Raw genomic sequence first — 27,485 nt, forward strand, 5'->3', positions numbered from 1 at the left:
GAGACCCTCCTCCCGCAGCGCCCGGCCATCCCCTCGCGATGCGGCGCTCGGCGGCGGCGGGGGGATCGGACCCTCGCCTGGCGCTCGCCGCCGAGGCGCGGGCAGGGACTCGCCGCCGTCCCCGCTGCCTCCCGATTTAAGGGCTCGGGCCGACCTTACGGCTGACGGCGAGCGGGGGAACCCGCAACCCCAGCCCGCGCTGCGCCGCGCCGCGCCGCGCCGCTCCCGCGCGGCAGGGCCCCGGCGAGTCACGCTCGCCGCTCGGCAGAGGCGTTGCAAAGTAGGTTACCTGCGACGGATGGATGAGACACACGGCGCTGACAGGGGAAAAAAAGAAAAAAAAAGGAGAAAAAAAAAAAAAACCCGCCTTTTTTCTTTTTATATATATTTAGGGACCTCGCGCGCCACCGCCGCCACGCAGCCAGCAGCCCGCAGAAACCCAAACGGCCATTTTAGGTGACGGCGAGCGGGGTCCCCCGCGCGCCGGCGGCGGGTGACACCTTCACCGCAGCGTCCCCCCCTCGCTCCCGTCCTAACGTGACCCCGCGCGCGGCAGCCCCCGGCGCGGCGACACCCGCCGCGTTTGGCCGGGGTCCCTCGCGCGGGCCCACCGCCGGAGGCCAGGGACCCCGGCCAAACGCCTCTCCCGTGACAAGTGCCGCAGCGTATTATTATTGTTGTTGTCACTTTGAGTCACCGCCACCCCCGGGCAGCCGCGCTCCTCCTCCTCCTCCTCCTCCTCCTCTCCTTCCCGGCGCAGAAGTTCAGGATTGACTCAGAGGGGACGGGAGCGGCGGCCGTGAGTCACCCCCCACCCCCTGCGCCCCCCACCCCTGAGTCACGGCGGGGCGCTCCCCCCCTCCCCAGCACCCGCAGCCCCTCCGCGCCGTGGGTGCTGCTGGCGGGGGGGCGAGCGGGGACGGGGCGGGCGGGTGTCCGTCACCCCCCCCCGGGCCCGAAACCGGTCCGAGCGGCGGCGGCGGGTCCCCTGACGGCCGCGCCGAAACCGCCGGCGTGGGCAAAGCGTTGACCTCATCCCCCGTAATTACAACTCACGAGCGCAATATTTGGCCGCGCCGCGCAGGGGTGCACGCGGCGGGCACGGGCACGGACGCGGCCGCGCGCGCAGCGGCCTCTGCCCTCGCCACAGCCGCGTCCCGCGGGGACACCCCGGGGTGCGCCCGCAGCGCGCGCCCTCCGCTCCCCGAAACAGCCCCGGCGCGGAGCGGGGACCCCGCGTGGGTTGGCGCCACCGAACCGGCCCCACGCTGCGCGCCGGGGAGCGAGGCACTGCACCGCGCTGCGCAGCACACCAGGTAGCCGTGCACGCACTGCGCGCCGGGGAGCGAGGCACTGCACCGCACTGCACCCCGGGGAGCAATGCACTGCACCGCACTGAGCTGCACACCAGGTAGCCGTGCATGGCACTGCATGCTGGGGAGTGAGGCACTGCACCGCACTGCACATCAGGGAGCGATGCACCGCACCGCACTGCGCGCCGGGGAGCAATGCACTGCACCACACCGTGCTGCACAGCAGGTAGCCATGCACGCACTGCACGCTGGGGAGCGATGCACTGCACCGCACTGCACACCAGGGAGCGATGCGCTTCACCACACTGCACCCTGCGGAGCCTTGCACTGCACCGCACTGCACCGCACGGTAGGGAGCGATGCACCACACCACACTGCACTGCACACCGTGGAGCGATGCACTGCACGGCCCTGCCCATCGGGGAGCAATGCACTGCACCGCGCTGCACACCAGGGAGCGATGTGCTTCACCACACTGCACTCTGCGGAGTGAGGCACTGCACCACGCTGCTCAGCAAGGAGCGTTGCACTGCACCACGCTGCACCCTGCGGAGCGTCGCACTGCACTGCACTGCGCTGCACACCGAAGAGCGACGAACCGCACCGCACTGCACTCCAGGGAGCAACGCACCGCGCCGCGCACCTGGCAGCAGCCCACTGCACCGCACCGCACGCTGCGGAGCGCTGCACTGCACCGCGCTGCACTCCGGGAGGCAACGCACTGCACCGCGCTGCTGAGCCACACCAGCAGCAAAGCATGCAGGCCGCAGCCCCGAACAGCCAGACCCTGCAAAGCCGCGGCACCAAGGGCCGGGGCCAGGCAAGATGGGACGGGACGGGACGGTGACGCGCAGGGAGGCCCTGCGCCGGGGCGCGGTGCGGCTCTGCAGGCGGGACGCTGCGAACCTGGCGGAGTCCAGGAAGGAGCCGCGGCCGAGCTCCCCAAGCTCCGGGAACGCCTGGCCGCAGAGAGCCGAGGAGCTCGCCACGTTCAGTGCGCCAGGGAAAAAACCGGGCCGCGGGACGACGCGATCGCAGCGAGCGAGCGCCGCCGCGGGCAGCGCCGGGGCACCGCCGGCCCCGCAGCCGGCAGGGGAGCAGCCGGGAGCCGAGCCGGCGCGACGCAACCCGGCGGCCAGGTACGGGCCCGGAGCGGGGAAAGGCGGTGCACCACAGCAGCAGGCCCGCCCGGTGGCGGCGCGTTCCCGCGCGTGCCGAGCCCCGCGGCGCAGCGCGGCGGGGAAGCGGGACGGCGGCGCGGCCCGACGCCCCTCCCGGCCCCCGCGGCCAGGTTCGGTGAGTTTGCCCGGCGCAGCCCCGGGAGCGGCGGCACCGCGGGGCGTTCGGGTGGCGTCAAAACCCCAAACCAACCGGCGGCCTCGAGGGCGAGCGGCTCCCGGAGCAAACCGGGGAGCAGGCGACGCCTCCGACCGCGTGAAACCGCACGCCCAAACGCCGCCGGCTCCTCCCGCGGAGCCGCCGAGGCACGCGCGCGCCTGGCACACGCGTGCCCTGGGCGCACGCACACGCGTGCCGGCGGTTGGCTGGCAAGCCCCTACGCTTTCCCCGCCGGGCGCCGCGCGGTGCCGCACGCTCGCTACCCGCCCAGCACGCCCGGGGCGGGCAGCGGCGCGGGCAGGGCCCGCGGGAAGGCATCGCGCAGGGAGGCGCAGATGCGCCATCCTAAAAATACCCGCGCCAAAACCACCTGGAGGGCCCCGAGCGGCCGCCCCGGCGCCGAAGCAGCGGCCGCCGGCGCGTTTCACGCAGGAACGTCGCCCGCGCTCGGCAGCTCGGCGGTCACGCAGGCAGCCAGGGGAAGGCCCAGGCCGCGGCCTCGCCGGCCGGCGAGCAGCACGGGCGGCGGCATCCCGCCTTTCCTCGAGAGGCGGCGGGCGCTGCGTGTCACGAAAAGAGGCTCCCGCTCGGAAGTTTCGAGCTGAGTCAGCACGAAAAGGCCGGCGCGGGCGCGGGAGCTGCCGGGAGCAGCCGCCGGTTACGGCGACGTCCGCTCTCCGCGACGCCGGCTTCGAGGGATCCGCGGCGGGCTGCTCCGCGTGCCCCCGTCCGGCGGGGCGAAGGGCGCGGGCGCCCGCGGCGGCGGCCGGCTCTCGCCACGGCGCGCTCGGTGCGGCAAAGCGAGCACCGGACGCCAATCCCGCGGTGACACCGTCTACGTCACACAAAGGGAAGAAATAAAGAAAGAGGAACTGAGCGAGCAGGAGCACTTCACTCGCCCGCGGCGCCGCGCGCACCGGCACCCCAAAACCAGGGGCACCGAGGAAAACGAAAGCCGGCGGGCAGGGCAGCGGCGGGCGGCGCGGGGAGCGGGGGGCGCGGGCAGCGCCCAGCTCCCTGCCGGGCCTCTGCCCCCCCCGCCGCCCCCTCCCCGCCGGGGCCGCGGCTCTTCCCGCGGGGGGGGTGGGGGGGGAATTTGGGGGTTTTTTGGGTGCAAAAAAAGAAAAAAAAAAAAAAGAAACTTTCCAGAGGCGCCGGCCAGCCCCATCCCCCCCACGGGGCAGGGACCCCGCGGCGGGGCGGGGGTCGCGTAGGGGCAGCCCCGGGCCCGGCGGGGGGGGGGGGGCGCCCCGGGGGTCCCCGGAGCGCGGCGCTGGGCCGGGGGCGGGGGGGTGACACCCCCCGGGCGGCCCCGCGGCGGGGCCGGGCCGGGCCCCCGCGCTGCCCTTCAGCCGCCCGGCGCTCAAGGACACGGCGGCGGGGTCGGGCCCGCCGGGCCGCGCTGCCGCCGCCTCCGCCCGCCGAGCGGGGCCGGGCCGGGCCGGGAGCGGGGGCGGCGGCGGGGGGCCCGGGGCGGGGGGGGCGAGGCGGGCCCGGCCCGGCGGGTGGCGGCCCGGCCGCTGCCATGTTTTCCTGCTCGGCGCTGCTCCCCCCCGGGTCCGGCCCCGCCGCAGCCCCCGCCCGCCGCCGCCGCCGCCGCGGCCCCGGTCCGGGCCGGGGAGGGGGGCACGGGCAGCGGGGCGGGGGTGTCGGCGGGCCGGGCCCGGCCGAACCGAACCGAGCGGAGCCGAACCGAACCGAACAAGAGGCGAGCCGAACCGAACCGGGCCGAGTCTCGCCGAACCGAGCCGAGTCTGTCCGAACCGGGCCGAGCCTTGCCGAACCGAGCCGAGTCCCGCCGAACCGAGCCGAGTCCTTCCGAACCCAGCCGAGCCTTTCCGAACCCAGCCGAGCCTCGCCGGGGGTGGGTGCCCCGTCCCGGCGGTCCGCGGGGGCCACCCGTGTCCGCGCCGCCGCGGGGCCGTTACCTGGGCCGGTGCGGGCCCGGCGCGCCGTGCCGAGCCGTGCCGAGCCGCCGCCGCCGCTGCGCTGCCCGGCGAGGCCTCCTCCCGCAGCGCCGCCGCCTCCACTGCAGCACCGAGCCGCGCCGCCCGCCCGCCCGCCGCGCGGTCCTAGCGCCCGCCGGGCCGCGCCGAGCGCAGGCCAGCCCCGCCGCGCCGGGCCGGGCCGGGCCAAACCGAGCTGGGCCGCGGCCAGCTGGGCTGGGCCGGGCAGGCTCGGCCCAGGAGTCCCGTGCAGGGCTGGGCTGGAGCCCGGGCTGGGCAGATCCGAGCAGTGCCAGGCCGTGCCGAGCAGTGCCAGGCCATGCAGCGCTGGGCCAAGCCGCACCACGCTCAGCCAAGCAGTGCCAGGCCAAGCCAAGCAGTGCCAGGCCGAGCCGAGTGGTGCCAGTGCCATGCCCAGCCAAGGAGAGCCAGGCCGTGCCAAGCAGTGCCAGTGCCATGCCCAGCCAAGGAGAGCCAGGCCGTGCCAAGCAGTGCAAGTGCCATGCCAAGCAGTGCCAGTGCCATGCCCAGCCAAGGAGAGCCAGGCCGTGCCAAGCAGTGCCAGTGCCATGCCCAGCCAAGGAGAGCCAGGCCGTGCCAAGCAGTGCCAGTGCCATGCCCAGCCAAGGAGTGCCAGGCCGTGCCAAGCAGTGCCAGTGCCATGCCCAGCCAAGGAGTGCCAGGCCGTGCCACGCCAAGCCCGTGTCGTGCAGTGCCAGGCCGGCCAGGCGTGCCGAGCTGAGCCATGTGTGCCAAGCCGAGCCACGCCACCCAACACCACACTACAAAGGCTCTTGCCAGGCCAAGTTTCCTGCCATGTCAGGCCACGCCGTGGTGTGCAGTGTCAGCTGGAGCTGTGCTGTGCCGAGCCGAGCCGAGCCACACAGTGCTGCACGCTGCCGTACAGGGTCAAACCGCACAGTGCTGCGCTGTGCCGAGCCGAGCAGGGCCAGGCAGAGCTGCGCCATGCAGCATGGTGTTGAGCCGTGCCGTGCGGGGCTAAGCCGTGTTGAGCTGCGCAGAGCCAAACTGTGGTGTAGTGCCATGTGGTGCAAGTCTGAGCCATGCTGAGCCGAGCCATGCTGAGCCGTGCCGTGCCAGCTGTGCCACAGCGCTGAGCCGAGCCGTGCGGTGCGGAGCCAGCCGTGCGGCGCTGAGGCGTGCAGTGCCATGCCATGCCGAGCTGTGCCGTGGGGACCTGCCGTACCCCTCGCATTGTGCGTCCCGCAGCGCTCAGCCGTGGGGGCCACCCCGCAGTGACCCCGGCGCTGCCCCGCGGCGCGGACCCACCCGCGCCCTGTGCCGGGACCCCCGACCCCCTCCCGGCCAGAGGGGCGCTGGGGCCGAGCGGGGACCGGAGCTCGGGGCGCCTTCCCCTGCCGGGCGTTGGCGTGGCGCTGCGCTGGGCGGCCCGAAGCCCGACGGTGGGCACGGCCGCGCCGCGAGGGCTCGGACAGCAGCTGGCGGGGCGGAGGGTTTGGCGGTTGGGTGCCTCAGAGGGGTCTGCGGGCGCAGCGCAGGTTTCCCAGGGGCCCGCGGCACCGGCGCTGCCGTGGGTGTCGGGGAGGAGACGGCGTCACCGGGAGCAGCCCGCCGGCCAGCCGCAGCTGTGGCAGCACGGCAAAGCCTGCGCCTGGCCAAAGCCGGCACCGGCGGGCGCTGGGGGTGAGGGGCCCAGCCTGCCCCGGGACATCCCGGCACCGCCTGGGGTCCGGGCTGGCACCCAGCCTGGCAGTGCCCGCCCGTGCCGTGCCATGCTGTGCCGTGCCGTGCCGTGCCATCCCGTGCCGTGCCATGCTGTGCCGTGCCGTGCCGTGCCGTCCTGTCCCGTGCCATGCTGTGCCGTCCCATGCTGTGCCGTGCCGTGCCGTCCCGTGCCGTGCCATGCTGTGCCGTGCCGTCCCGTGCCATGCCGTGCCATGCTGTGCCAGCTGCCACCCCGAGGGAACCCCTCCGGGCAGGGACCCCGGCTCCCCTTCCGTGCTGGAAGGCACCTGGTGCACACGGGGGCACTGTAAAGTAAGGCATTAATTAATAATAATAATAATTAGTGCTGCGTCCCCCAGCTGCACATGCGTGGTCTCCGAGCGGCAGGGAAGGCCGCTCCCTCTCCGGCGCCCGCGGGTCGCGCAGGAGCCCTTCAGCGCGTGCGGGGAAAAGGGCCGGGGCCTGCTGCTGCCGAACAGCTGGCGACAGCCCCCGCGGTGCCCGCTCCGCGCCGGCGCAGCGCGCCCAGCAGCGCGTCGGAGCCCGCGTCCGCCCGCTGGCCGGGCTGCGGCTGGATCGACCCCACCAAACCGCGCGGGCGAGGTCCCGCGGCGTCGGCACGACACCGGCCGCTGGTGGCTGCGTCCGCAATGGCGAGGGCCCGGCGCTGCGTTGGGCGTCGCGCCGGCTGCTGTTTTGGGACGCGGTAACTGCGGCCCAACCTGGGCAGGGCGTCCGCAGCCGTGCCCCTCGCATCCCCTCCGCCAGCCGCCCACGGCCCCGCCAGCCCCCTGGGCCACGTCACCGGCTGCGCCGCAGCTCGGGCTCTGCTGCGCCCGCCGCCCCGGCGGCGCCGTCCCACCACCCCTCAACCCCAGCGTCGCCGGGGGCCTTCGTTAAACCGGCCCGTTAGCACCCTGCTCGGCGCGTTCCTGACTTGTCCCCCTGGAGAGCGACAGCCCCGCGGCCGGGGGCTCCCCGACCTGCGGCTGGGCCCGGCCTCGCGCGCGCTGAGCCGTTCTCCCGGCCGAGCAAAGGACGCGGTGCCGCCGGTGCCGGCGTTAATTATTGCCAGAAACGCTCCCGCGCCCGCTCCGGGCTGGGGCAGAGGGCAGGGCCGCTGTCCCCCCTCCGGGCCGTCACCCGTCTGCTCCCCGCGCTCCCCACCACGGCAGGCGCGGAGCTGGGGGCGGCTCCGGGCCCACCCGTCTGCTCCTGCGGGCGGCTGCGGGGATGGGGAGCGTTCCTCGCGCCGAAAACAGAACGGGGATTTCCCCCTTTTGCTGCGACACCCCCACGAAAGGCCAAAGTCGGCACGAGGAGCAGCTGGGTCCTGCCCGCGCTGCCCGGGGACGGGGACGGGCGCGGGGTGGCTGCGGCTGCAAGGTGGGCTCCCGCGCCGGCGGCACCCCGAGTGTCCCCGGTTGTCCCCAGCTGTCCCCAGTGCTTCCAGCGTCACCCCCGTCGCTCCCGGCGTTGCTCTCCCCGTCGCTGCCGCCGTTGTCCTCCCTGCCGTCTCCCGGCGTCGCTCCCCACACTCGGCCCCGCTGCGGCAACGCCCACCGTGCCAGCCAGGCGCCGCGTGCCGCTGCCACGTGCCGACGCTCCGCCCTGGCAGGGCATCGCCGAGCCGCTCCGCCGCCGTTCCGCTATTTGCCGAGCCTTGCTCTCGGCGACGGGAAGGCTCCGGCCGCGGGCGCCCGAGCGTGCCGCCTCTTGCGGCTGGGCTGCCGGCGCGGGCGCGGCGCGCACATCCTGTTACCGCCGCTCAGGTGCCGCGCCCGGTAAGAGGAAGCCGCTGCCGACCGCCGGGAAGGAGGAAACGGCCGGGGCTGCGCGGGGCACCGGGGCCGGGCAGCCCCCGCTCACCGAGGGACCGGCCGGCGCAGACCAAACGCGCGCACCTCGGGGCCGCTCGCTCACTGGGGAGCAGCGGGTGCTTTGCGTCTCCGGAGGGGCTGGCAAACCCCAAAGGCCCCCCGAACGCCCGGGTGGCGCTGCGACGGCGCGCGTCCCTCCCCGCGCCGCCGAACCCCGCGTCCCCCAGAGCCGCTGGGCGCTCGCCGTTCCCTCTCGCCGGCCGCCGCGGTGCCTGCCGCCCCTCTCCACAGGGGCTCCGCCAGCAGCCGCGGCCGCGCCGGCAGCTTCATTTTGGCTAATAGGTGCAATTAGCCCCCGCTTAAATCTCGGTGTGACAGGGAGGTCAGGGCGGCTGGCGGAGGGCAGCGGCTCCCGGCGAGGCGTTTCCGACCGGCCGTAAATCTCCCGGCCCGCGGGCGGTGCAGCGCCAGGGCCCGGCCAGGCCCCGGCCCGCAGCCTGCTGGGATTATTGTGGCTGGAAGCGGCACTCGCCGGACTCGGCCCCCGCTGTGCCGGCACCCACAGCCCCCGGCGGCGGTGGGGGTCCCCGGGGTCCCCCACGCCGAGCAGCCGCCCACCCTCGTCAGCGCGGCCTCGTCACCGAGAGCGGCGGCGGCACCGCGTCCTGGTGACAGGTGCCGATTTGGAAGGCGGCTCCCTCCGGGGGCTCGGGCGCGGGGATTGGATTAATTAATCTTGTCGAGAGGGCGGCCGCCAAATTAAGCCGGTGACACACGGTCAGCCGGTTAGTCAGCGCTGCCGCACAGGGAGCGGCAGCTGGGCCTGCCTCGGCGCGGGGGGAGCCTGCGTCACGCGCGGCGTGCCGGGGTGGTCTTCGGTGTGCTGGGATGGTCCTCGGTGTGCCGGTGTGGCGCTCAGCGTGCCGGGGTGGCGCTCGGTGTGCCGGTGTGGCGCTCAGCGTGCCGGGGTGGCGCTCGGTGTGCCGGTGTGGCGCTCAGCGTGCCGGGGTGGCGCTCGGTGTGCCGGTGTGGCGCTCAGCGTGCCGGGGTGGCGCTCAGCGTGCCGGGGTGGCGCTCGGTGTGCCGGTGTGGCGCTCGGCGTGCCGGGGTGGCGCTCGGTGTGCCGGTGTGGCGCTCGGCGTGCCGGGGTGGCGCTCGGTGTGCCGGGCCGGCACGCGGCCTCACCAGGGCGGGGGCGTCCCTCCGCTTTGCCAGGCCCAGGGGATGCGGGGCGCGAGCAGCGCGGCACACCGGCCCGGCGGCGCTGGCGTGGGGGTGATGAGGGCAGCGGTGGCGGCAGGGAGGGACCCCCAGGACGAGGCAGAGGCCGGCGGGACCCCAAGGGCCGCAGGCGTGATGCCACCCTGGCTCGAGGGACCCGGACCCCCGCGCTGTCAGCACGCCCGGTGCGGAGCCCCCCGGGATCTGCGCCCCCGGCACCCACGGCTGCACCCTCCGCGTCCCGCCCCGGCGCGGTGTTTGCCCTGCGATCGCCCGCCGATAACCGCGCTCGGCGCTCCCCTTCCTCCCCATAAATCGGGGGTGGGGGCGCGGGACAGGGAGGAGGAGGAGGGGGGCCGGAGAGGAAGGGCAGGGGTCACGCCAGCAGCTTGTAGCAGAGCGGAGTCGCCCGCTCCCCGGTGATGGATGGAGCTGGAGGTGGCCGTTAAACGGCGCAAACGAGGAGCAGCCGCGGGCCCGGGGTCAGGCGCTGACACAGAGGCCCCCGACCCCGCACGGGGGGAGGCCGCGTGCCCGGCTGTGGCGCTCATGGGGCCCCTGGGGTCTCCTGGGGGCCCGTGGGATCCTTGGGGTGCATAGAGACCCTGGGGCCTCTGTGGGGTGCATGGGGTCCTTGGGGTCTCCATGGGGCAGGCGGGGTGCGCGGGCAGGACGGGGCGGCGGGGCTGGGGACACGGGGGACGCGGCAGGGCCCCGCCCACAAGCACGCGGCGGAAAGCGTGGAGTGCGCACACGGTGCGCAGGTGGGTGTGCGAGCGCACACGGGGTGCGCACGCGGGCAGCGTGAACACCCGCGGGCGAGCCCTCGCGCCACGTCCTGGGCTCCCGCGGGTGGCCGCGGCGCAGACGGGGTCCCGTGGGGCCGGGCCCGCCAGGACGGGAGCGCGGCCGGCGCCGTCTGGTGATGGACGCCAACGCTCACGGCCGGCTGCCGACCTCCCCGCCCGAATCCCCCCGGCCCCGCCTGGGCTGGAGCATGGGGTCCCCGGGGACTGCGGGGGTGGGACCGGGCCTGGGGACCCCCGGGGGGGGGTCCTGGGCGCTGCTGGTGGGGTGGGGGGACACAGCACCCACTGCTCCCTCCCCGGGCACCCGGCTGGATGCTGTGGGATGAGCCGCCCCCAGGATGCGGGACGGGGAGCCGAGCCGTCCCGGGGATGCGGGACAGGGAGCGGAGCCATCCCAGGGATGCGGGACGGGGAGCCGAGCTGTCCCAGGGATGCGGGACGGGGAGAGGAGCCATCCCAGGGATGCGGGATGAGGAGCGGAGCCATCCCAGGGATGCGGGATGGGGAGAGGAGCCATCCCAGGGATGCGGGATGGGGAGAGGAGCCATCCCAGGGATGCGGGATGGGGAGCGGAGCCATCCCAGGGATGCGGGACGGGGAGCGGAGCCATCCCAGGGATGCGGGATGAGGAGAGGAGCCATCCCAGGGATGCGGGATGAGGAGAGGAGCCATCCCAGGGATGCGGGACGAGGAGCGGAGCCATCCCAGGGATGCGGGACGGGGAGCGGAGCCATCCCAGGGATGCGGGATGGGGAGAGGAGCCATCCCAGGGATGCGGGACGAGGAGCGGAGCCATCCCAGGGATGCGGGATGAGGAGAGGAGCCATCCCAGGGATGCGGGATGAGGAGCGGAGCCATCCCAGGGATGCGGGATGGGGAGAGGAGCCATCCCAGGGATGCGGGATGGGGAGAGGAGCCATCCCAGGGATGCGGGACGGGGAGCGGAGCCATCCCAGGGATGCGGGATGAGGAGCGGAGCCATCCCAGGGATGCGGGATGGGGAGAGGAGCCATCCCAGGGATGTGGGACGGGGAGCGGAGCCATCCCAGGGATGCGGGATGGGGAGCGGAGCCATCCCAGGGATGCGGGATGAGGAGCGGAGCCATCCCAGGGATGCGGGACGGGGAGCGGAGCCATCCCAGGGATGCGGGACGAGGAGCGGAGCCATCCCAGGGATGCGGGACGGGGAGCGGAGCCATCCCAGGGATGCGGGATGAGGAGCGGAGCCATCCCAGGGATGCGGGACGAGGAGCGGAGCCATCCCAGGGATGCGGGATGGGGAGCGGAGCCATCCCAGGGATGCGGGATGAGGAGAGGAGCCATCCCAGGGATGCGGGATGAGGAGCGGAGCCATCCCAGGGATGCGGGATGGGGAGAGGAGCCAACCCAGGGATGCGGGATGAGGAGAGGAGCCATCCCAGGGATGCGGGACGGGGAGCGGAGCCATCCCAGGGACGCGGCACAGGGAGTGGACCCGACAGCTCCCGCTCCGGCCTCGTGCCGGGCTGAGGAGCGCGAAGCCGCCCCAGGCCCGGCAGCGCTCAGGACCCCCGGCCGTGGGGAGGGTCCGCGCCTGTCCCGTGGAGGTGCCTCAGCCCCAGCAGGAACGGGCGCCTGGAGCCGGGCAGCGCCGCGCCGAATCGGGGCCGGGAAGCAGAGGGGCCGGGTCTGCACCCGTAACGCCGGGGACTCCTGGGGCTGAGGCCTCCTCTCGCCGTGGGGCAGCCCCCCGCGCGGAGCCTGACCCCGCTGCCGGGGACGGTGGGAGCCGGGGGACCCCGCGGCAGCGGCGGCAGGGGGTGCGGGCGTGGGCGCGATGCTTTGTCGCTGGGTGCGGCGCTGGGCGTCCCCGTGGGAGAGCCGGAGGGGGCGATGAGCCACCGCCGGCCCCGCGCACCTGCGGCACGAGGCTCCCTGCGTCACCGGCGCCGCGTCGGCAGGCAGCAGCGCAGACGCCGGCCGCGCCACCGCAGGGGCCTCTGCCGGGGGGTCCGGCACCCGCTGCCCCGGCCCCCAGCCCCCCCGGCTTTGACGCTGCCTTGGGAGGGGACGGGGGCTCCAGCGCGACGCTCCCACCGCGGTGCCAGCCCCGCGCCGAGCCCGGCCGCGCCCTCTCTGCCGCCACCAGATGTGCGGGGTCTGCGGTGGGGGAACATCTGGCGGGGCGGGGTGCCGGCGCCGGGCGATGGCACGGACGCGGTGGGCGCGGCGCCCCGAACACAGGCAGCTCTGTCCACGCCCGGCCACCGGCGGCCATGACGAATGCGGGTAATCTCGGGGCTGCGCCGTGCCGAACCGCGGCAAAGCGCTGGCAGCTGCTCTCACGCCGCCCTGCTTCGAGCGCTCGTTTCCTATTAAAAACCTTTTCTTCCTTTTTTTTTTGTGAGCATCTCTGCTTTTCCGCAGGGGAAGGGACAAGACGCCGTAGGGATGAGATGAATTTATTAAACGTTTGGCAGGCGGCAGAACATGGCTTCCAGTTCACAGGTTTCTGCTGGCGACGCTCCCCGCTCTCGGCACCGGCTCCGCCGCGGGTCTGCTCCCAGCCACGCTCCCGCGCTCGCCCGCGCTCCCGCGGTGCCAGGAACCGGGAACGGCCCCGGCCGGGGATCCCAGCGCGGACACGGCTCTGCCCAGGTAAGGGGAGAATGGTTTTAGGTGGCACTCTGCGCTCCGGGCGCTTTGGCCCCGCGGGAACGGCCGAGTTTCACTGCCACCCGAGTTTGACGGGCGCTGCTGGGCGGCTCCGAAGGTGCCGCCAGCCCCACGGCTCCGCCCCAGCCCGCACTCAGCCCAAGCGGGGATTAAAATGGCTCCCGCCAAAAAACGACCGTCCGCGTGCACAAAATGACCCCAAATCTGGGAGGAAAGACCCGCTCCTGTGGGCGTTCAGTGTTCAGTGGCAGCCTCGGGCGCGGGCAGGCACACTGGGGCGCAGCGGCTCCCCGGAGAGCGGCCCGGCACGCGACGCTGCCTGCAGCGCTTGCGGGCACACGCACACACGTGTACACACGTGCACACCCACACGTGTGGCACACGCGCCCAGCGTCGACCCCGGGAACTCCCCAGATGCCTCCGGACGCCACATCCCGGGCGCTGAGCAAGGACTGGGGCGAGCAGCCGGTGCCCCAGCGCGGTGCCCACGGCCTCGGGAACCCGCGCACGCCGGCGCTGGGCCGCGGTAAGGCCGGAGCGGGACACGGCCCGGGGAGGTCTACGACAGCCTGGCCCGAGCTGCTCCTCCGGCGGGCGCAGGGCGACCATTCCGAAGGGAAAGGTCACACGCGGGTACTCCCGCGCCTGGGTCTGGCTGCAGGGTGCCCGTTACCGGAGCTGTGCCCGCCGGATCGCGGCCTTTCCAGGACCTTCTGGATCGTGGCAGGCGCATTTCCTCCCACTCTGGTGGCAGCTTGCTGGGCGGACGCCGTCCTCCCGGCATCACCAGCGCGGCAGCAGCCAGCGCCACCCTGCAGCCCCAGCCTCGCATCGACCGCAGCGCTTCGCCGGCTAAAACACACGGCATCGCGGGTGCGGCGACGCGGAGCCACGGCGCGCGGGGGCACAGGTAACGAGCCCTGGCGACATCCCGGCTGCGTCCATACAAAACCCGCGGGCTTTTCCGAACAGAGCCCGGATGTCCCTGCTCACCCAGCCGTCACCGTCCCTGCGACCGGCAGCGCTGGCCGCAAGACCCCCGACATGGGGGGGTCTCCCCAGCGTCTCCCCTCCGAGCGCCCGGGCGCCCAGAGCGATGGCGGCAGGTCCCGGCCAGACCGCGGGCATGGAGAGACACTCGCGGCCGAGGTGGCGGCTGCGGCAGAAGCTTGGCCTCCCGGCAGTCGCGGTAGCAAAAGCGAGAAGGGAAAGTCGCGGGGTGAGTAATACCGGGAAAAGAGCAGCCGATGTCCCGCTGCCCGGCGCCGCAGGCTTCGCGCGTAACGTGCCTCCCCGCCGGCGCCGGGAGGCGTCCATTCCTCCCTCCCTGCCCTCCCGCGCCACGCGCTGCGCCAGGCGGCCCCGCCGGCGCGACACCAACTCCCCGGCCCCTCGCGCCTCCGGTCGGCGGGGGACAGACCCGGCGCCTGCCCAGCCACGAGGCCTGCCGCCGCCGCCCCGGCAGGTCCCCGAGCAAAAAAGATTCCTATTTTTGGCGCTCGAACCCAGCCGTAGCTGCGGCCAGAGCCACTGCTGGCCTTAACGCAGCAAATTCCGCCAAGCCGGCGTGGGACCCCTCCGCGTCCCCGAGGGCGCTCCGTCAGGCAGGCTGCAGCTCACGCCGCACCAGGTCACCGTCGCTCCCCTCCCGCCCCACAGCTCGCTCACAACATTCGTGCTCGGCTCAGGCCGCGGCACCGCGGCTGTTTCTCTCCCTCGCCCCGAGGGCCGGCGGCGCCGGCGACGCTTTCTGCCCAGAACCGAGGCCGCACGCCGCGCCGGTGCAGCTGGGAGGAGAGGCTGAGGGCTGGCTGGGGGCTTATCGCCCCTTCCCATTCATCACCCCGATAAATAGTTACGGATGCGTTAGGGCATCCGGCTCCTTCCACTAAAAACAGCCCGCCCAAGCACGAGGGAAAAAAATAAACCCACCAGTGACTGGGCCTGACTACGGTGATCTGTAAGGGGGAAGGCCCGGCAGGGACGGGAGCGGCGAGCGCCAGCCGAGACGCACAACCCGGCCGTTTCCCTGCTTTTTAACCAAATCCGGACGCGACTCCTGGAAGGGAAGCCCAGCCACGGCCGGCCCTGCGCTCCCCGCTCAGGAAGGGAAATCTTCCAACGGCCCGAAGAGCGGCAGAGCCGGGAACGCCGGGAGGCCCGTCGCCGCTCCTCCGCACCCGACCGCTCCCGGGATGACACGCGGCGTCACGCGCGCGGTGGCAGCCGGCCGCTGACAGAACGCGCGGAGTTTGGGGGAGGTGAGGGTTCTGGAGGCAGAATCCCCTCCGTGCCACGCCGCGGGGACCCGGGAGGCTCCACGCCCATTTTTTTCCATGCACACCGAGGGGCGGAAGGCAAGAGGACACAACGGCGTGCGAGGCGATGGTGACGCCACTTGGGAGGAGACCAAAAAAGATCGGTACGCTTAGCAGGAGCAGGGAGTATGAGCTTGTTTTTTGGTTTTTTTTTTTTTTTGTTAAACCTCCCATAAACTGCTGGGCTTGGCAGGGCGATGTCTGGTTATCGTCAGTGACACACGGAGGAACAGAGGACATGCAGGGACCCAGGAGCGTGCGCCGCGGGGAAAGGCCTCCGCGCGGTCCGGAGAAAGCCGCTTCGCCGGCCGGCGCTGGGGTCGGTGGCCGTTGCACGATGGTGGATGTCTCAGCTGGAACGCGCCTCTTCCCAAGGACGGGAGATGCCTCTGGACGCGCAGCCCTCCGTGCCTGCGTCAGCGGAAACACAAAGGCGCCGTCAGCACGCGGCCGGCCCGTTCGCGCTCCTGGGGATCAGCCCCGCTCCCAGGGCAGGGGCCCAGCTCCCGAACCGTCCGGCTGGGGCCACGCAGCGCGGGGAACGTCCCTGGCCAGCTCGGAGCGGCCGGAACGCGCAGCACCCACCACGACTGTCAGAGCCGGGAAGCGGAGCGAACCCCAGCTCCCGGCTCAGTGAGCGCCGGGGCGATTTTCCCCCAAACAGCCGGGATCTGTTCACAGAAAGCCCCCGAGGACGCTGCCCATCCCAGCCCCCTCCATCGTCGCTGGGCGACCAGGGCCGAAGGGCGGCCGGAGCCACCGGTGCGGCTCGGCTGGACACCGGCACCACCAGCAAGGCTGCTCCCCGCCGGTCCCAGCACCACACGGGAACGTGAAGGACCTGGAGAAGGACCCCCGCTGTTCAAGGGCTTTTTCCTTTCCCTGACATGCCTCTTGTCGTTCTTTCTGGAGGATGAGGAGACCTGAAAGTCATTCCTCTCTCCTTTTCTCACTTCTGTCTGAGCTGGCGCTGCTCGGCGCCGGCGCTCGGCGTCGCTGGAGGCACTGCTGGGCTCCTCACCCCTGGTCAGGGTGCCCGGCGTCAAAGCCGGCCCTTCCTCCAAAGCCACTGGTGCTGCGGGAGCTGAGGCCCCCACCGCCGTACCAGGGCTGCTGGCCGCCTCCCTCTCTCGTGGTGAAGTTTCTGTCCCTCTCCGGTTACCTGATTGTTTCCCAGATGAGCAGGACCTGAATGTCTAATGTCAAAACGACGGGGAAACTCCCACGCCGCGGCCGCGGCAGTGGGATGGCGGAAAGGACAAACCTCCTTCTCCTTCTCCTTTGCAAATCTCTTCAGAGGATGACTGTGGCGGTTCTACCTCGCAAAGCTGCGTTTCAGCTCCACCACGACCGATTCACCCGGCCCGCCATCGCCGTGGGCTGGGGCTGAACCGGTAGGTTAAAGATAAAAGATCTCTCCTGCCTGGTTCCTGCAGCTGACCGGCCTGCGGTGCGGAGGAAAGGGGGTCGCCCGCCGCGCCAGCCCCCGGCCCTTGCTGGGTGACCGTGTCTGCGCCCACCAGACGTTCTTCCGCCAGCAGAACCCTTCCCACCGGGAACGGTGAAAGACGGGCATCGCGGCTACGGCCAACACCCCAGCCAGCGTACGGGGGGCGCGGAAAGCTGATCCGCCGCCCTCCTACGGCCTTTCCGACGGGGACGATAGGGATCTCACCCAGGCCCTTCGGCGGCCGCCCGTCTGTCCACCCACCTGCTGTGCCTTATCATAGCCCAAAGCGCAGGCTCTCTGAGGGCAGAGAGTGTGTTTTTAGTACATCTGGATAGCGTCCGTCACAATGGGGTCCTGTTTCCCGCCGGCGGCCTCTCGCTATAGAAGTAACACCAGTAAAAGAGGAGATAACGCTCTTCTCGCCGAGTTAACGACGCTTTCCCACCGTCTGCAGCGCGAGCAGAACGGGGTTTTAACAGGAAAAAACCCGGCGTCCTATTGAGCGGCTGCGGGGCGACGGGCCGGCGGGAACCCTCCTCGCCTCGCGCAGAAATACGAGATGAAGGACGAGGGCGGGAGGTGACGGGGGCCTGCGCCTCTGCATCGCGATGGCGCGCGCAGAGCAGAGCCGCTGGAGGTGGAAGGGGAAAGAAAGAAATAAGCCATCCTTACCTGAATTATGTACAGCCTGCGGTCGTCTAGCTAACCTGCAACACAGGGGAGAGGCACCCTCAGAAAGCGGCAGTTTTGTTTCCCGTGAGATGCAAACCCTGCCCTCCCCCCTCCCCTTGCTCTGGTGGGTCCCTCTGCCCAGGAGCGCCCACGGCTTCGCGGCGCTGGGCGAAGGCAAGCCCTCCGAAACGCAGCGTGGGTAGAAAAGCGCTCCTGAGCGCGGCGAACCCCAGACATCGCTGGGACGGCCCGGCCCAGCCCCCCCGCCAAAGCAGGCGGCTCAGGACCTTGTCCCATCAGAGACGCCACAGCCTCTCCGGGCAACCCGTCCCGGCCTCGCCGTAAAGCAGTATTTTTTCGTTCAAACAGAACTTCCTGCATTTCCACGTGTGCCCGTCGCCTCCTGCCATCCGCCTTCATCGCACAAGGGCACGTTGCTGCCTCGTGGTCACCTGGGCGGTCACCTAGGTGGTCAAGTGGGTGTCCTCCGGGACCCCCGGGTTCTTCCCTGCCAAGCTGCACGCCGGCGGCCTCCAGGAACCGGCGGCTGCGCGGGGTTTGCTCCGCAGGGGCAGTTGTGTTTCCGACGGGGTGTTTCTGTCCAACAGCTCCCTTCCAGCAGGCTGACGGAGCAGATCCCAGCTCTTCGGTCCCTTTCCCAGCGGTTTGGGGGTTACAAAACCCAAATCGCCGATACATGAGGGGACCAGCCCATGGAGAGTCTCGTTTTGGGTGATACCGTCACGGGCTGGCCTGGTCACCTCGGAGAGGGGCAGCAGGACCACAGCAAACCCACTGCGGGACAGCCCTCGCCCAGCAGGCACCCGACCTGGGACGACGTCTGGCGCACGTGCAACGTACGGATACGGAGCGCCAGGCTTCAAGAAGGGGCAACGCAGAGAGAGCACGGAGCCTGGCCCGCACGCCGTGGAGCGACGTCCAGCGTGGCTTCGCCAGCTCCCGACTGTGCCTGGAAACCTTGAAGACATCTTCTCTGGAGATGCCGCTTAATTTGTAACCCTAACCACAAAAGACGCAGCCAACTTGGAGTCCTCCCGAATGACTTCATCCTGCCGAAGCCCCACCATGCCGCTGCTATATCGAGCACACGAGCGTAAGCCGCTCCGCGGGGAAGCAAGTTCGGAGCTTGACTAATTGGGACACAGAGAAACGTGAAACGAGTTTGTGAAGAAACTTGTGAGGAAGCCCAGGGGCGACGCCGTCCCTAGGAAACGCATCCCAGCAGCGTCCCTGCGAGGGCCGGCGTCTCCCTTGTCTACATCGGCGCAGCAGTTGGGGAATTCATGAGCTGCAAGCGATTTTTCTTCTTCTCCGCTCAGGATGGGAGGAAATAACGGAAGAGCTTTGCTGAGAGGGGGTTGCACTGTGCAAAGAACGAAGTCGGGGCAGGTAGAGCTCGGCACGGGCTCCGTCGGACCCCACGCACCCGGAGCATCCCGGCCACGGGTCCCTGTAGGAACGCGGGGCGGACAGCAAGCGCTTTCGTCACGCCCGTCCTCGACGTGGCCCGAGGAGAACACAGAGCCTGACTCCCCTCGGCTTCGGTGTCCGGAGGAGCTCCTGCAGCGTACCCGCTCCGAGGAGGACTGCCGTTTGTGTATCGATCGTGCCTTGATTCTCCTGCCGGATTTCTATCTCGCCAGCTCTGACGTGAAGAAATCGCTCGCTCCCTGGCAGAGATAACATTTACATTCCATGCGAAGGCTTTTGGACCACGCTTTGCTCTTGGTTACACGGCTCCGGCCCCCCACTGGCTCCAGCGCTGCCGCGCTGAGTAACAGAGCCGAGCTTGTCCGGCTGCGTCCCCGCTGCCTCCCGCCGTATTTCAGCCCTTCAGCATCCCCCTTCCCTGTTTCCCATGCGAGATGCCACGCACGTCTGGAAAAACGCAGGAGGGTCATCTGCTAGGCGCCTGAAGGATCTAACCGAGGAGGAATGCTCCAGGGCACGGAGCCCTGTGACGTGCAGCCAGCGCGCTCCTGCTCTGAGAACCCCTGTTTCAGCTAAAATCAAACTCCTTGCCCTTCTTCCCACCAGCTGACGCTGCCTCACACTGACGGACAAGCCGTCGGGAGCAGAGCGTTTCCAAACACCCGATCGCTCTGCACAACTCGCTGGACAGGAAAACTCCGGGAAACGAGAAACACGAGCCCCAGCGCCAGCCCAGCCAGAGGGAAAAGGCGTTCAGCGGAAAAGGGAGAAAAAGTCCCCGTTTGTGGATGCTGGAATCAGGTTTGGCTGAAGGGAGCCGCATGCTTGGGCCGATGCTGACCCGCCCAGGACGGCTCCTCGCGCTTCGGCTAAAGCGCAGAGAGGAGCCAGGCGATGCCCTGAGCAAGGCCCCGTCCCCGGGAGGCCCGGGAGCCGACGCGAGGAACGGCTTTCCTGCGCAGCCCTCCAACCCAACCCGACGCCGCACGGTGGGCTGCCGGTCTCGGGGCCGCGTGCCGCACCTGCGATCATCGCTTCCGGCCCCGGGAATGTCGCCGCTAGCACGTGGCGTGGATTCATTCGCCCCGACGGAGGACGTGCTCTGGGGAGGGTTCGCACCTCGACCTGTGCTCCAAGGCCAGCGGGGATGGAAGAGACCTCCTGCGAAATCCCGCGTGGCCCACGGCTCGGCCTGCGCGGGATTACCCCGCAGCGTCACTCCCAGCGTTTGTCCAGCCAAGGCCGCAGGAGGCAGCGGCTGCGCAGACGACGGCCCCACCGTGCGGGAACTGCACCGGCAGCCAGCCCACGCTCTGGTTTGTCCTGACACATCCAGCGGAACGGGATTTCTCGCCGCGCTCGAAGGGTCTCCTCCTCCTCTTACACACTTCGAAGACCTCTGCACGACCTTTGCTGAAAGGAAAATATTCTCCAAAGCTGAATACACACGCTGGAGAGGCCCTGGCCACGGCGTCACCTCAGGACGTTGGAGCGAGCGAGCGGGCGGCGTGGCGATGACCGGAACGGGCAAACAAACCTGTCCTGTGTCCGCAGGCGGGCTGCTTCCGTCCGGAGCCACCCGCACCCTCCTGGGGCGCCAAACCGGGACGGCAACCCGAGCTCCTGCGGAGGGGCAAGTCAGAAAACGCTGACGGCTCAGAGACCGCAGTCTGCCCCCTTACCTCGGTCCTTCCCGTTCTGCAGTTTTGCTGTTTCCTCTTCATCGTCTTCCTCTGCTTCAGAAAAAAAAAAAAGAAAAAAAAATGCACATGAGACAAACAGGTGAGAGAACAGCTACTGGGGGAACTTCTCTGTGCAGGGCAGAGCTGGCTGATCAGGCGCAGGGACACTGGAGGGGAAGGAGGACGGGGGGTTCGGGCTCCCAGGGAGAAGCCGGGCGCTGGCGTTGTGTGCGGGAGCGGTGGCTCAGGATATGTAACCGCGGTTAAGCTGAAGGGAATTTACGGCCGGGCTCGTATTTATGTATCGGAGAGCGGGAGCAGAAGGTCACAATCTTCTGCAGAGGGTGGCTCGTATCTCTGCGCACCTTCCAGTGAGAGCTGTGCAAACAGGTAAGAGCCGTAAGTGAGACCCCTCCTGCCCACCTCACGTGCTGCTGAGAGCAAAGATCGGGGGAGAAACCTGCAATAAAAGGCGCGATTTGAAAACCTGAAGCTTTTTGAACTGATCCGATCACAGGGGATCTGACAAACGTGCTCGCTTTGCCGCTCTGGCAGCAGGACGGGCGAGGCACCCGGGAGTCACGCAGCCTCTGCTCCTCGGCTCCCGAGTCCTTGACGTGAGCGCGGAGGAGGCCACCCGCAAACCCAACGCGTTTTCCCAGCTCAGGCGGCGGAAAAATGGGATCGGCGTTCGCAGGCAGCACCAGGAGCTCCAGGACCATCACCGCAGCCGGCAGCCGGGGGGAAAGCCACCTCTGGAAGCCCATCCAGGAAGGGGTGACCCCGCGCAGCGCGGCCTTTCCGAAGGAATCCGTTTTCGGAGCCGGTGCAGAGGCGCGGGGAGGCAACCAGCGGCGTGGGCGGCGCACGCAGCGGCGCCTCCCAAACGCGCTGGCAGCACAATGCCTGCGCTATATCGGGCAGCCTGGGGCTGGAGGAGGTGTCTGTTCTCAGTGCTCACCTCCGGGACAGTGTCTGCTAAACCCACCGCCTCATCAGCTGAGGATAACTCATGCTTTTCCTAATTTATACAAACGAAGTGATTTCAGGGAGCCTTCTTTGGTCTCTGCGTATCCTCAAGCAGGAGACTGTAATTAATTCCATCTTCGCTCCCTCGTGAGCCGTAGCTGCTCTGCACGACGCCTGACGAGCCTGAAGGGCTGTCGATAGCGTGGAGCCAGGCTGTTTGCATTTGCCAAGCCCTCCGGGATTTCGGAGGAGGGCCGGAGAGCCGCAGGGCCCTGCCAGCAGCCACCCTGGGCCGTTGCGCTGCCCACGCGCTCTTCTCTTAAAAGCAAAAAGCCAAACTACAAGAGATGTCTGTTCTGGGCAGAGGGCTGGTTCGGCGGGTTTCAGCCCAGGCGGGAGAGCGCTGCGCGTCTCCAGCACGGTGACTGAGCGGCGAAACGCGGGGCCCTCCACTGCAACGGCACGGCGACGCTGCTGCCACACGTGGAAGACTTCGTTAACTCCCAGCCGCCTTCGCAGCCGCGACGCGGGGCTTACACCGGGCGGATTACCGCTGAGCAGTAAAATACCAGCTCGGTTTGTAACTCTGACTTCTCCACTAAGGGCAGCGGGAACAAAAAGCCTAACTGGTTTAAATTCAGAGCCTGATAAGTTTACGGGGGGAATTACGCGATGCAGCTACCGGATACGGCCAGGGGCTGGGGGAGGCGCGGAACAGGAACCGTGAGGTTCGGTCTGAACGCAGAATGCTGTGGTTTTTACTTAAAAGAGAAGGCAGCTCACAAAGTGGCTGCTGGAATCCTAGACCATCGCGTTCTCCATCCCGAGAAAGCTCCCCAGCCGCAGGCCGCGTCCCCGGGCTACAGCAGAGGCGGCTCCGGTCCCGTCAGGGTGTTTACCGCCACGGGCACAGGGAAAAGGCACAAAGGGAAGAATTACCCTTCTTCCACGTCGCTGCTGAGCCCCTCGGTGAAGCTGGCCTCACGTACTTACTGTGTATTTGTGATTACGGCATCTAACCGGGGTTCATCTAACGGGGGTTCATCTAACGGGGGTTCATCTAACCGGGGTTCATCTAACGGGGGTTCATCTAACCGGGGTTCATCTAACGGGGGTTCACCGCAGAGCAGCCTCCCCTGCTGCTCAGGCGTCGCCGTCACTACGCGGCGGTTCGGGGAGCCTCGCTCAGAGCCCTGTCCCGGCCACTGGCTTGCCGCCTTGTGTTGTCCGAGAAGCGGGACTGGGGAGCGGCGTTCCTCCTGCCCAGTAAGCGGTCCAGCACGCGTCTGCGGGGTGCTGGAAAAGCTGCTTCACGCGTTACACGTGCAGGGATCCACGCGAGCAGGAGCGCGGGAGCTGGGTGCGATTCTGCTTTGTGAATCCCCAGCAGTGCTACCAGCCTGCTCTGTGTCCGCAGAGCACTGCAGATATTTAAATATCAGCGACACACTTAAATATCAGGGATAAGATCAGCGGAACGCCTGCTCAGAAGGTATTTGGAGTGCTCAGTGATGTTGGCGATAAAAATGATTTTTCATTTCGTAATTGAAAAAATGAACACAGAATTTCACATTACGCTTTAAACAGTTTTTGTAAAAAATAAATCTAAGGACAAATCTCCATCTCGTGGCTTCAAGCTCTCCGTTTCCTGCTGCGTGCACGTGCCGCTACGTGAACGCTTACCTGAGTGAAGCTCCTTCACCAGCGACGACATGGTGTTGGTGATGGAGTCGGCTGCTACCAGCAGGTCGTTGCGGAGGTTCCTCCTCGTACCTGTGAGCAGAGCAGAGACACAAACGGCAGGAATCGCACGTGTCGTGGTGTCGCCGCCGCCCTCCTTGCGCCGCGATGCTCGGCCGCGCGTCCCTCACCGGTCCCCGCAGTGCCCGGGCGGCCCAGCGTACAGCAGGGCCCCACGAAGCGGCTCGGCTCAGCGAGAGATGCCAGTTCGCCCTGGAGCGGCCCGGCTCGGCCCGATCGCCCTTATGGCTAACGAACTACCGCACTGCTCTTCCCCTCGACAAGGACGGCGCTCACGGGCGACGCCTCTCTCCCCACGACCGCAGCGGCCGGGTGCGGGCCGTGGCGCAGCCGACCCACGCTCTTTGTTTGTGCAGAGCCGCTATCGCTGCTGGCTTCGCCATTGCAGTCGCTATCGCTGGGGTCTGAGGGGAATAAAAGATAACGGATCCTCGCCCGCTGCAGAGCTCTCCTCTGGCGTGGAGACAAGGCCTGTGGAACGGCCGGAGATGTTTGATGGGACGTCCTGCCGCTGCAGCGAACCGCAGTGACGACAACTGCCCGTTACGCGTTCACTGTGTTTGAAGTGGGGTGCCTCTCCCATTCCCGACGCGCTGCGTTAATCCCCCACGTGCCGTGCTGGCTTTTACTCCGTCCTTGGCCGGGGTGCCCTCAGAGCACCTGCTCCCACATTTTGCCCACGGATTTTTTAGAATCATGGAATCACAGAAGGGTTTGGCTTGGAAGGGAGGGTGCAAGGCCGCCCGGTCCAACCCCCCTGCCAGGAGCAGGGACATCTCCAACCAGGTCAGGCTGCGCAGAGCCCCGGCCAGCCTGGCCTGGGATGTTTCAGGGATGGACACAGTCCCAGTGGCGTGAGCGCTGCCAGGGCACGCTACCGAGCTGCCGTGTTTCCCACCAGCATCCCTCTCCTCCAGGCTGGGATGCCCACATCCCCCCGAGGCAGCAGCACCGGGTGTTCCTGTGCAGGCACAACCAGACAAAAAAGCCGACTGTGGCCAACGCGATGGGGACCTGTGACTTAGGGGACGCCCCTGCACCTCTCCCACGGCAGAGGCTGCTTCGCCCAGGTCTCCGGATGCCCTGGGTCCTGTCCCTGCACCTGACAGCGCAGCACGGCCTCCGCCCTGCCCGCCGTTGCGTTTGGGAGCAAAGGGCTGTAAAACTCCAGCCTGCCTTCCCCGTGACACAGAGGAGTAACCGTAACAAGCTCGTCTGGACGTCTACGCACAGAACCCCCCGAAGCCCTCCCGGCTGGTGGCATGACATTATTTCATTACGTGCAAACGCGGCAATGTTATCCTGTTTCCTGTGTTCTCCACTTGCCTCGAATTTGTCTGATTGTGCGTGATTAATACGGAACAGCATTAATGGTGCAGACCACCTTTCCGGAAGGATCATTCCAGGAAACGTATTACGGAGTCTGTTGGCCGTTTTTTTCTCGCAGGAGTTTTTCTAGTGGTCGAAAAGCCATCGCCACGGTTATCACAAGAGGAACTCCCACCCTTCTGCCGGCAGCGGTGGATCGTATTTGTGTCTGAGAAATTCCGAGGGACTGTTTTCTTCTCTTCCAAGACGACAAACAGCAGCATTAGTTTTCTAATTGGATGGTGGCCTCTGCCTCTGACTATTTCAACCAGAAGCCACCACAGCATTTTACTCTAACACTGTATTACTGCGTTCTCCCTCCGGCCAAGCGGCCCTCCTGTCGACGTGGCACTCCAGGACATGGTGGTGTTGGGTTGACGGTTGGACTTGATGATCTTGGAGGTCTCTTCCAACCTTTAAGATTCTACGATTCTAAGTGAAAGATCAAGAGATCACCTACGGAGGAAACTTATCTGTCTTACGACCAGGTGACCAAGATCCCTGGGATTCAATTCTTCCCAGGTTTCCCTCTCTACACCTTCCCACACACGGCCAAGGAAGCTCACAGAAGACTTGTGCCCTGGGAGGAAAGAGAAGACGTTGGCATCCCTGCCCTCTCCTAGGTCACGGCAGCAAGAGGTGGAAGAGCACTGACAGCTTCACTCCCTTCTCCTCCTCTCTCCCACCGCGACATTTGATAAGAATCTGGTGGATTTACATGGTTTTGGTTAAAAATCCCCACAAAATCAGTGCACTGCAGGCACTGGCTATGGATTTTTTGCTTCTGCGGAGTCGCCACCACCATCGACACCAAGGTGTTGTGATGGGGCTGCTGCACAAGTCCTCAGCCCAGCCCTGAACAGCTTCATACAACACCTGGTTCATGGCAACGTGTATCTGAGATGCTGTCAGGCGTTAAAAACATCGAAAAAACCAAGCTTTCACTCTGGGCAATATCAACAGGTCCTGACGGAGACTATCCCCCCGTGAACCGGCTGCTCAGGGAAAAGGCATGAATGAGCCCTCGATGAATTACATCAGCTTCTGCCGGAGCCAGGAGCTCGAGGAAGACGGCGCTGACGACTGAAAGCCGTGCCGGGAGAGGTTTGCTTTGTCACGGCTTCTGCCTGCATCTCCGAAGAGCAAAGCAGATGGATGGAGAGCAAATCCGGGTGCCAAAGCCATACTGAAAAACGAAAAGAATCAAGTAGGACAGTGAATGTACTACTGTAATCATGTGTTCATCACTCCAGCAGCAGCCAGGAGATCACTTCATCCCTTGGTGCTTTCCTAATTAAAGAAGGGAAGGGGAAAACGATGAGGCAGATAGAGCAGATTTTCCCCGTCACTGGTGGGACTCATTGCGCTGCTGCTCCGCTTCACGCAGCCTGGAAAAAGAAAGCCAATCTGCAAAGGGGGGAAGGAGAGGCAGCTGCCAAAGCAATCAGTTGAGAGCTCTCGGCTGCACCATCAAACTTGTGGAGATGAAGAGGAGGCGAGTGGACCACCCACAGCAACAGATGGAGTGTTGTGCCTCTGGTATTTGGCATCTTGCCTCCCTGGAAATGCCTGCTTCTGCTGCCGTTTCTGGAAGCGTTTAGAGAGATGGGGAGCTTGTTCCCACCGGTGGGGTTGGAAAAAGACACATCCTTCTCACAGATGAGCTGGAGACACTCGGCGTTTTCAGATGGACGTCCTCCACCACCTGACCTGTTCACCGACTGACGTTCTGGAGAACTTCCCCTCTGCTGAGTATGCTGGGCTTGCAGCCCTTGCCGTAGCGCTCCAGGCATCAGATACCAATTAGAAGTACTCACTGATACTTCCTGCTCCTCTGCCACCATTTTGTGGCCTCTTCCCTCACCTCCTTCTGGCAGCAGCTCATTTCAGCAAGGAAGAACACTCTAGAAGGACACATCCAAGGAGCAGCTGATAAATGCAAATTGTTATTGAAAATCCGTTTGGTTCTGAGATATATCATCAGTTCTGGGAAGGATATTTTCATGATTTCCTTGTTTTGCAAAGGAGACTGTCCATCTGACAAAGGCACTGGACACTAATACTCACGATCCCCCCCACCCAGAATGAGAAAACACCACCTCCAGTTTTGTGACTCCGAGTGATACAACTTGTCGTCTTTTAAAGAAATAAACAACCTGGCCCCTGCGACAAGTCGAGGGCTCTTGTTTACTGCAAAGGACCAACACACAAGAAGCTACGGCACCCTGGTGCTACAGGCTCTAAGATGTCCCATGTCCCTTGGGATTTCCCATGGAGTACCAAGACGTCCATAGGAAGAGTTGCTGCCCGTCGGTTGTCTCTGCCCGCAAACAGGTGAAGTCCTTGCCAGTGCATTAGGGTGAGGTGGACTTTCTGTCCTTCCTTCTTTTATTGTCATGAAGACGAATACAAAATACGAGTGGATGTCCATCTCCAGAAACATGGATTATGTTCAGAAACAACCTCCGTGGCTGCCGAATCGGGTTCTGCTGCCGTTTTTCTCACAGCTCTGCACCCCAGGATGCTTCCGGAGTGCTAAAGATGAAGAGTTCTGGACCAAAACGAGCAAAAGAGAAGGAAAGAGCGCCTAGAACCTGAGTGACGCCACTCCTGAGAAACACAGAGCATGGGCACCCATTCCTACTGGGAAAGGCTTCCTTCACCGTGAGCGGAGTTGTGGGCAGGACTGACGAATAACTGATTTCCCCCTGTTCTGCACTGAGATGGTCCTTCAAGGTAAAAAAACCATTTGCCAAGTTTCTTGCCATCAGACTGACGGTCATGTCTTTGCTTGCCGCCTTCCAACACCGCCGGAGAGCGAAGCCTCTTCAGCACCCGAGGAACAGGCAGGGTCTGCCTCGAGCTGAACGAGTTTCCATCGCATCTGGTTGTCTTCAAATTCTGAGCCCTTCTTGAGCCGACAATGGCTTTGACATGAAGAAGTTTGACTTTTTTGAAACGCGTGACTGTAAAACTTTTTTTTTAAAAGCAACAGCAGCTAAGT

General features: G+C 67.2%; 2 protein-coding genes across 12 annotated transcripts in view; both read right to left on the bottom strand.

Annotated features, from left to right (window-relative positions):
• Positions 1-4,659, bottom strand: part of DNMT3A (DNA methyltransferase 3 alpha) — a 38,338-nt gene extending 33,679 nt beyond the window's left edge. For 2 of the 3 annotated variants that reach the window (XM_086743774.1, XM_086743773.1), the window contains exon 1: positions 4,580-4,659. The gene's annotated coding sequence lies outside the window, so the exon portion shown is untranslated. The remainder of the gene's footprint in view (positions 1-4,579) is intronic. The other variant, XM_086743778.1, reaches the window with a different exon arrangement.
• Positions 4,660-15,247: 10,588 nt separating this feature from the next.
• DTNB (dystrobrevin beta) overlaps positions 15,248-27,485 on the bottom strand; it is a 175,739-nt gene continuing 163,501 nt past the window's right edge. For 8 of the 9 annotated variants that reach the window (XM_086743545.1, XM_086743544.1, XM_086743543.1 and 5 more), the window contains 4 exons: positions 23,036-23,125; positions 20,384-20,437; positions 17,250-17,284; positions 15,248-15,538 (listed from right to left, as the gene is read on the bottom strand). In XM_086743545.1, coding sequence (XP_086599671.1) covers positions 17,280-17,284; positions 20,384-20,437; positions 23,036-23,125 — 149 coding nt within the window. In that variant the 3' untranslated portion in view covers positions 15,248-15,538; positions 17,250-17,279. The remainder of the gene's footprint in view (positions 15,539-17,249; positions 17,285-20,383; positions 20,438-23,035; positions 23,126-27,485) is intronic. The other variant, XM_086743540.1, reaches the window with a different exon arrangement.

Source organism: Chlamydotis macqueenii, chromosome 3 (genome assembly GCF_036417535.1).
Source record: "Chlamydotis macqueenii isolate bChlMac1 chromosome 3, bChlMac1.mat, whole genome shotgun sequence".
Lineage (NCBI taxonomy): Eukaryota > Metazoa > Chordata > Aves > Otidiformes > Otididae > Chlamydotis > Chlamydotis macqueenii.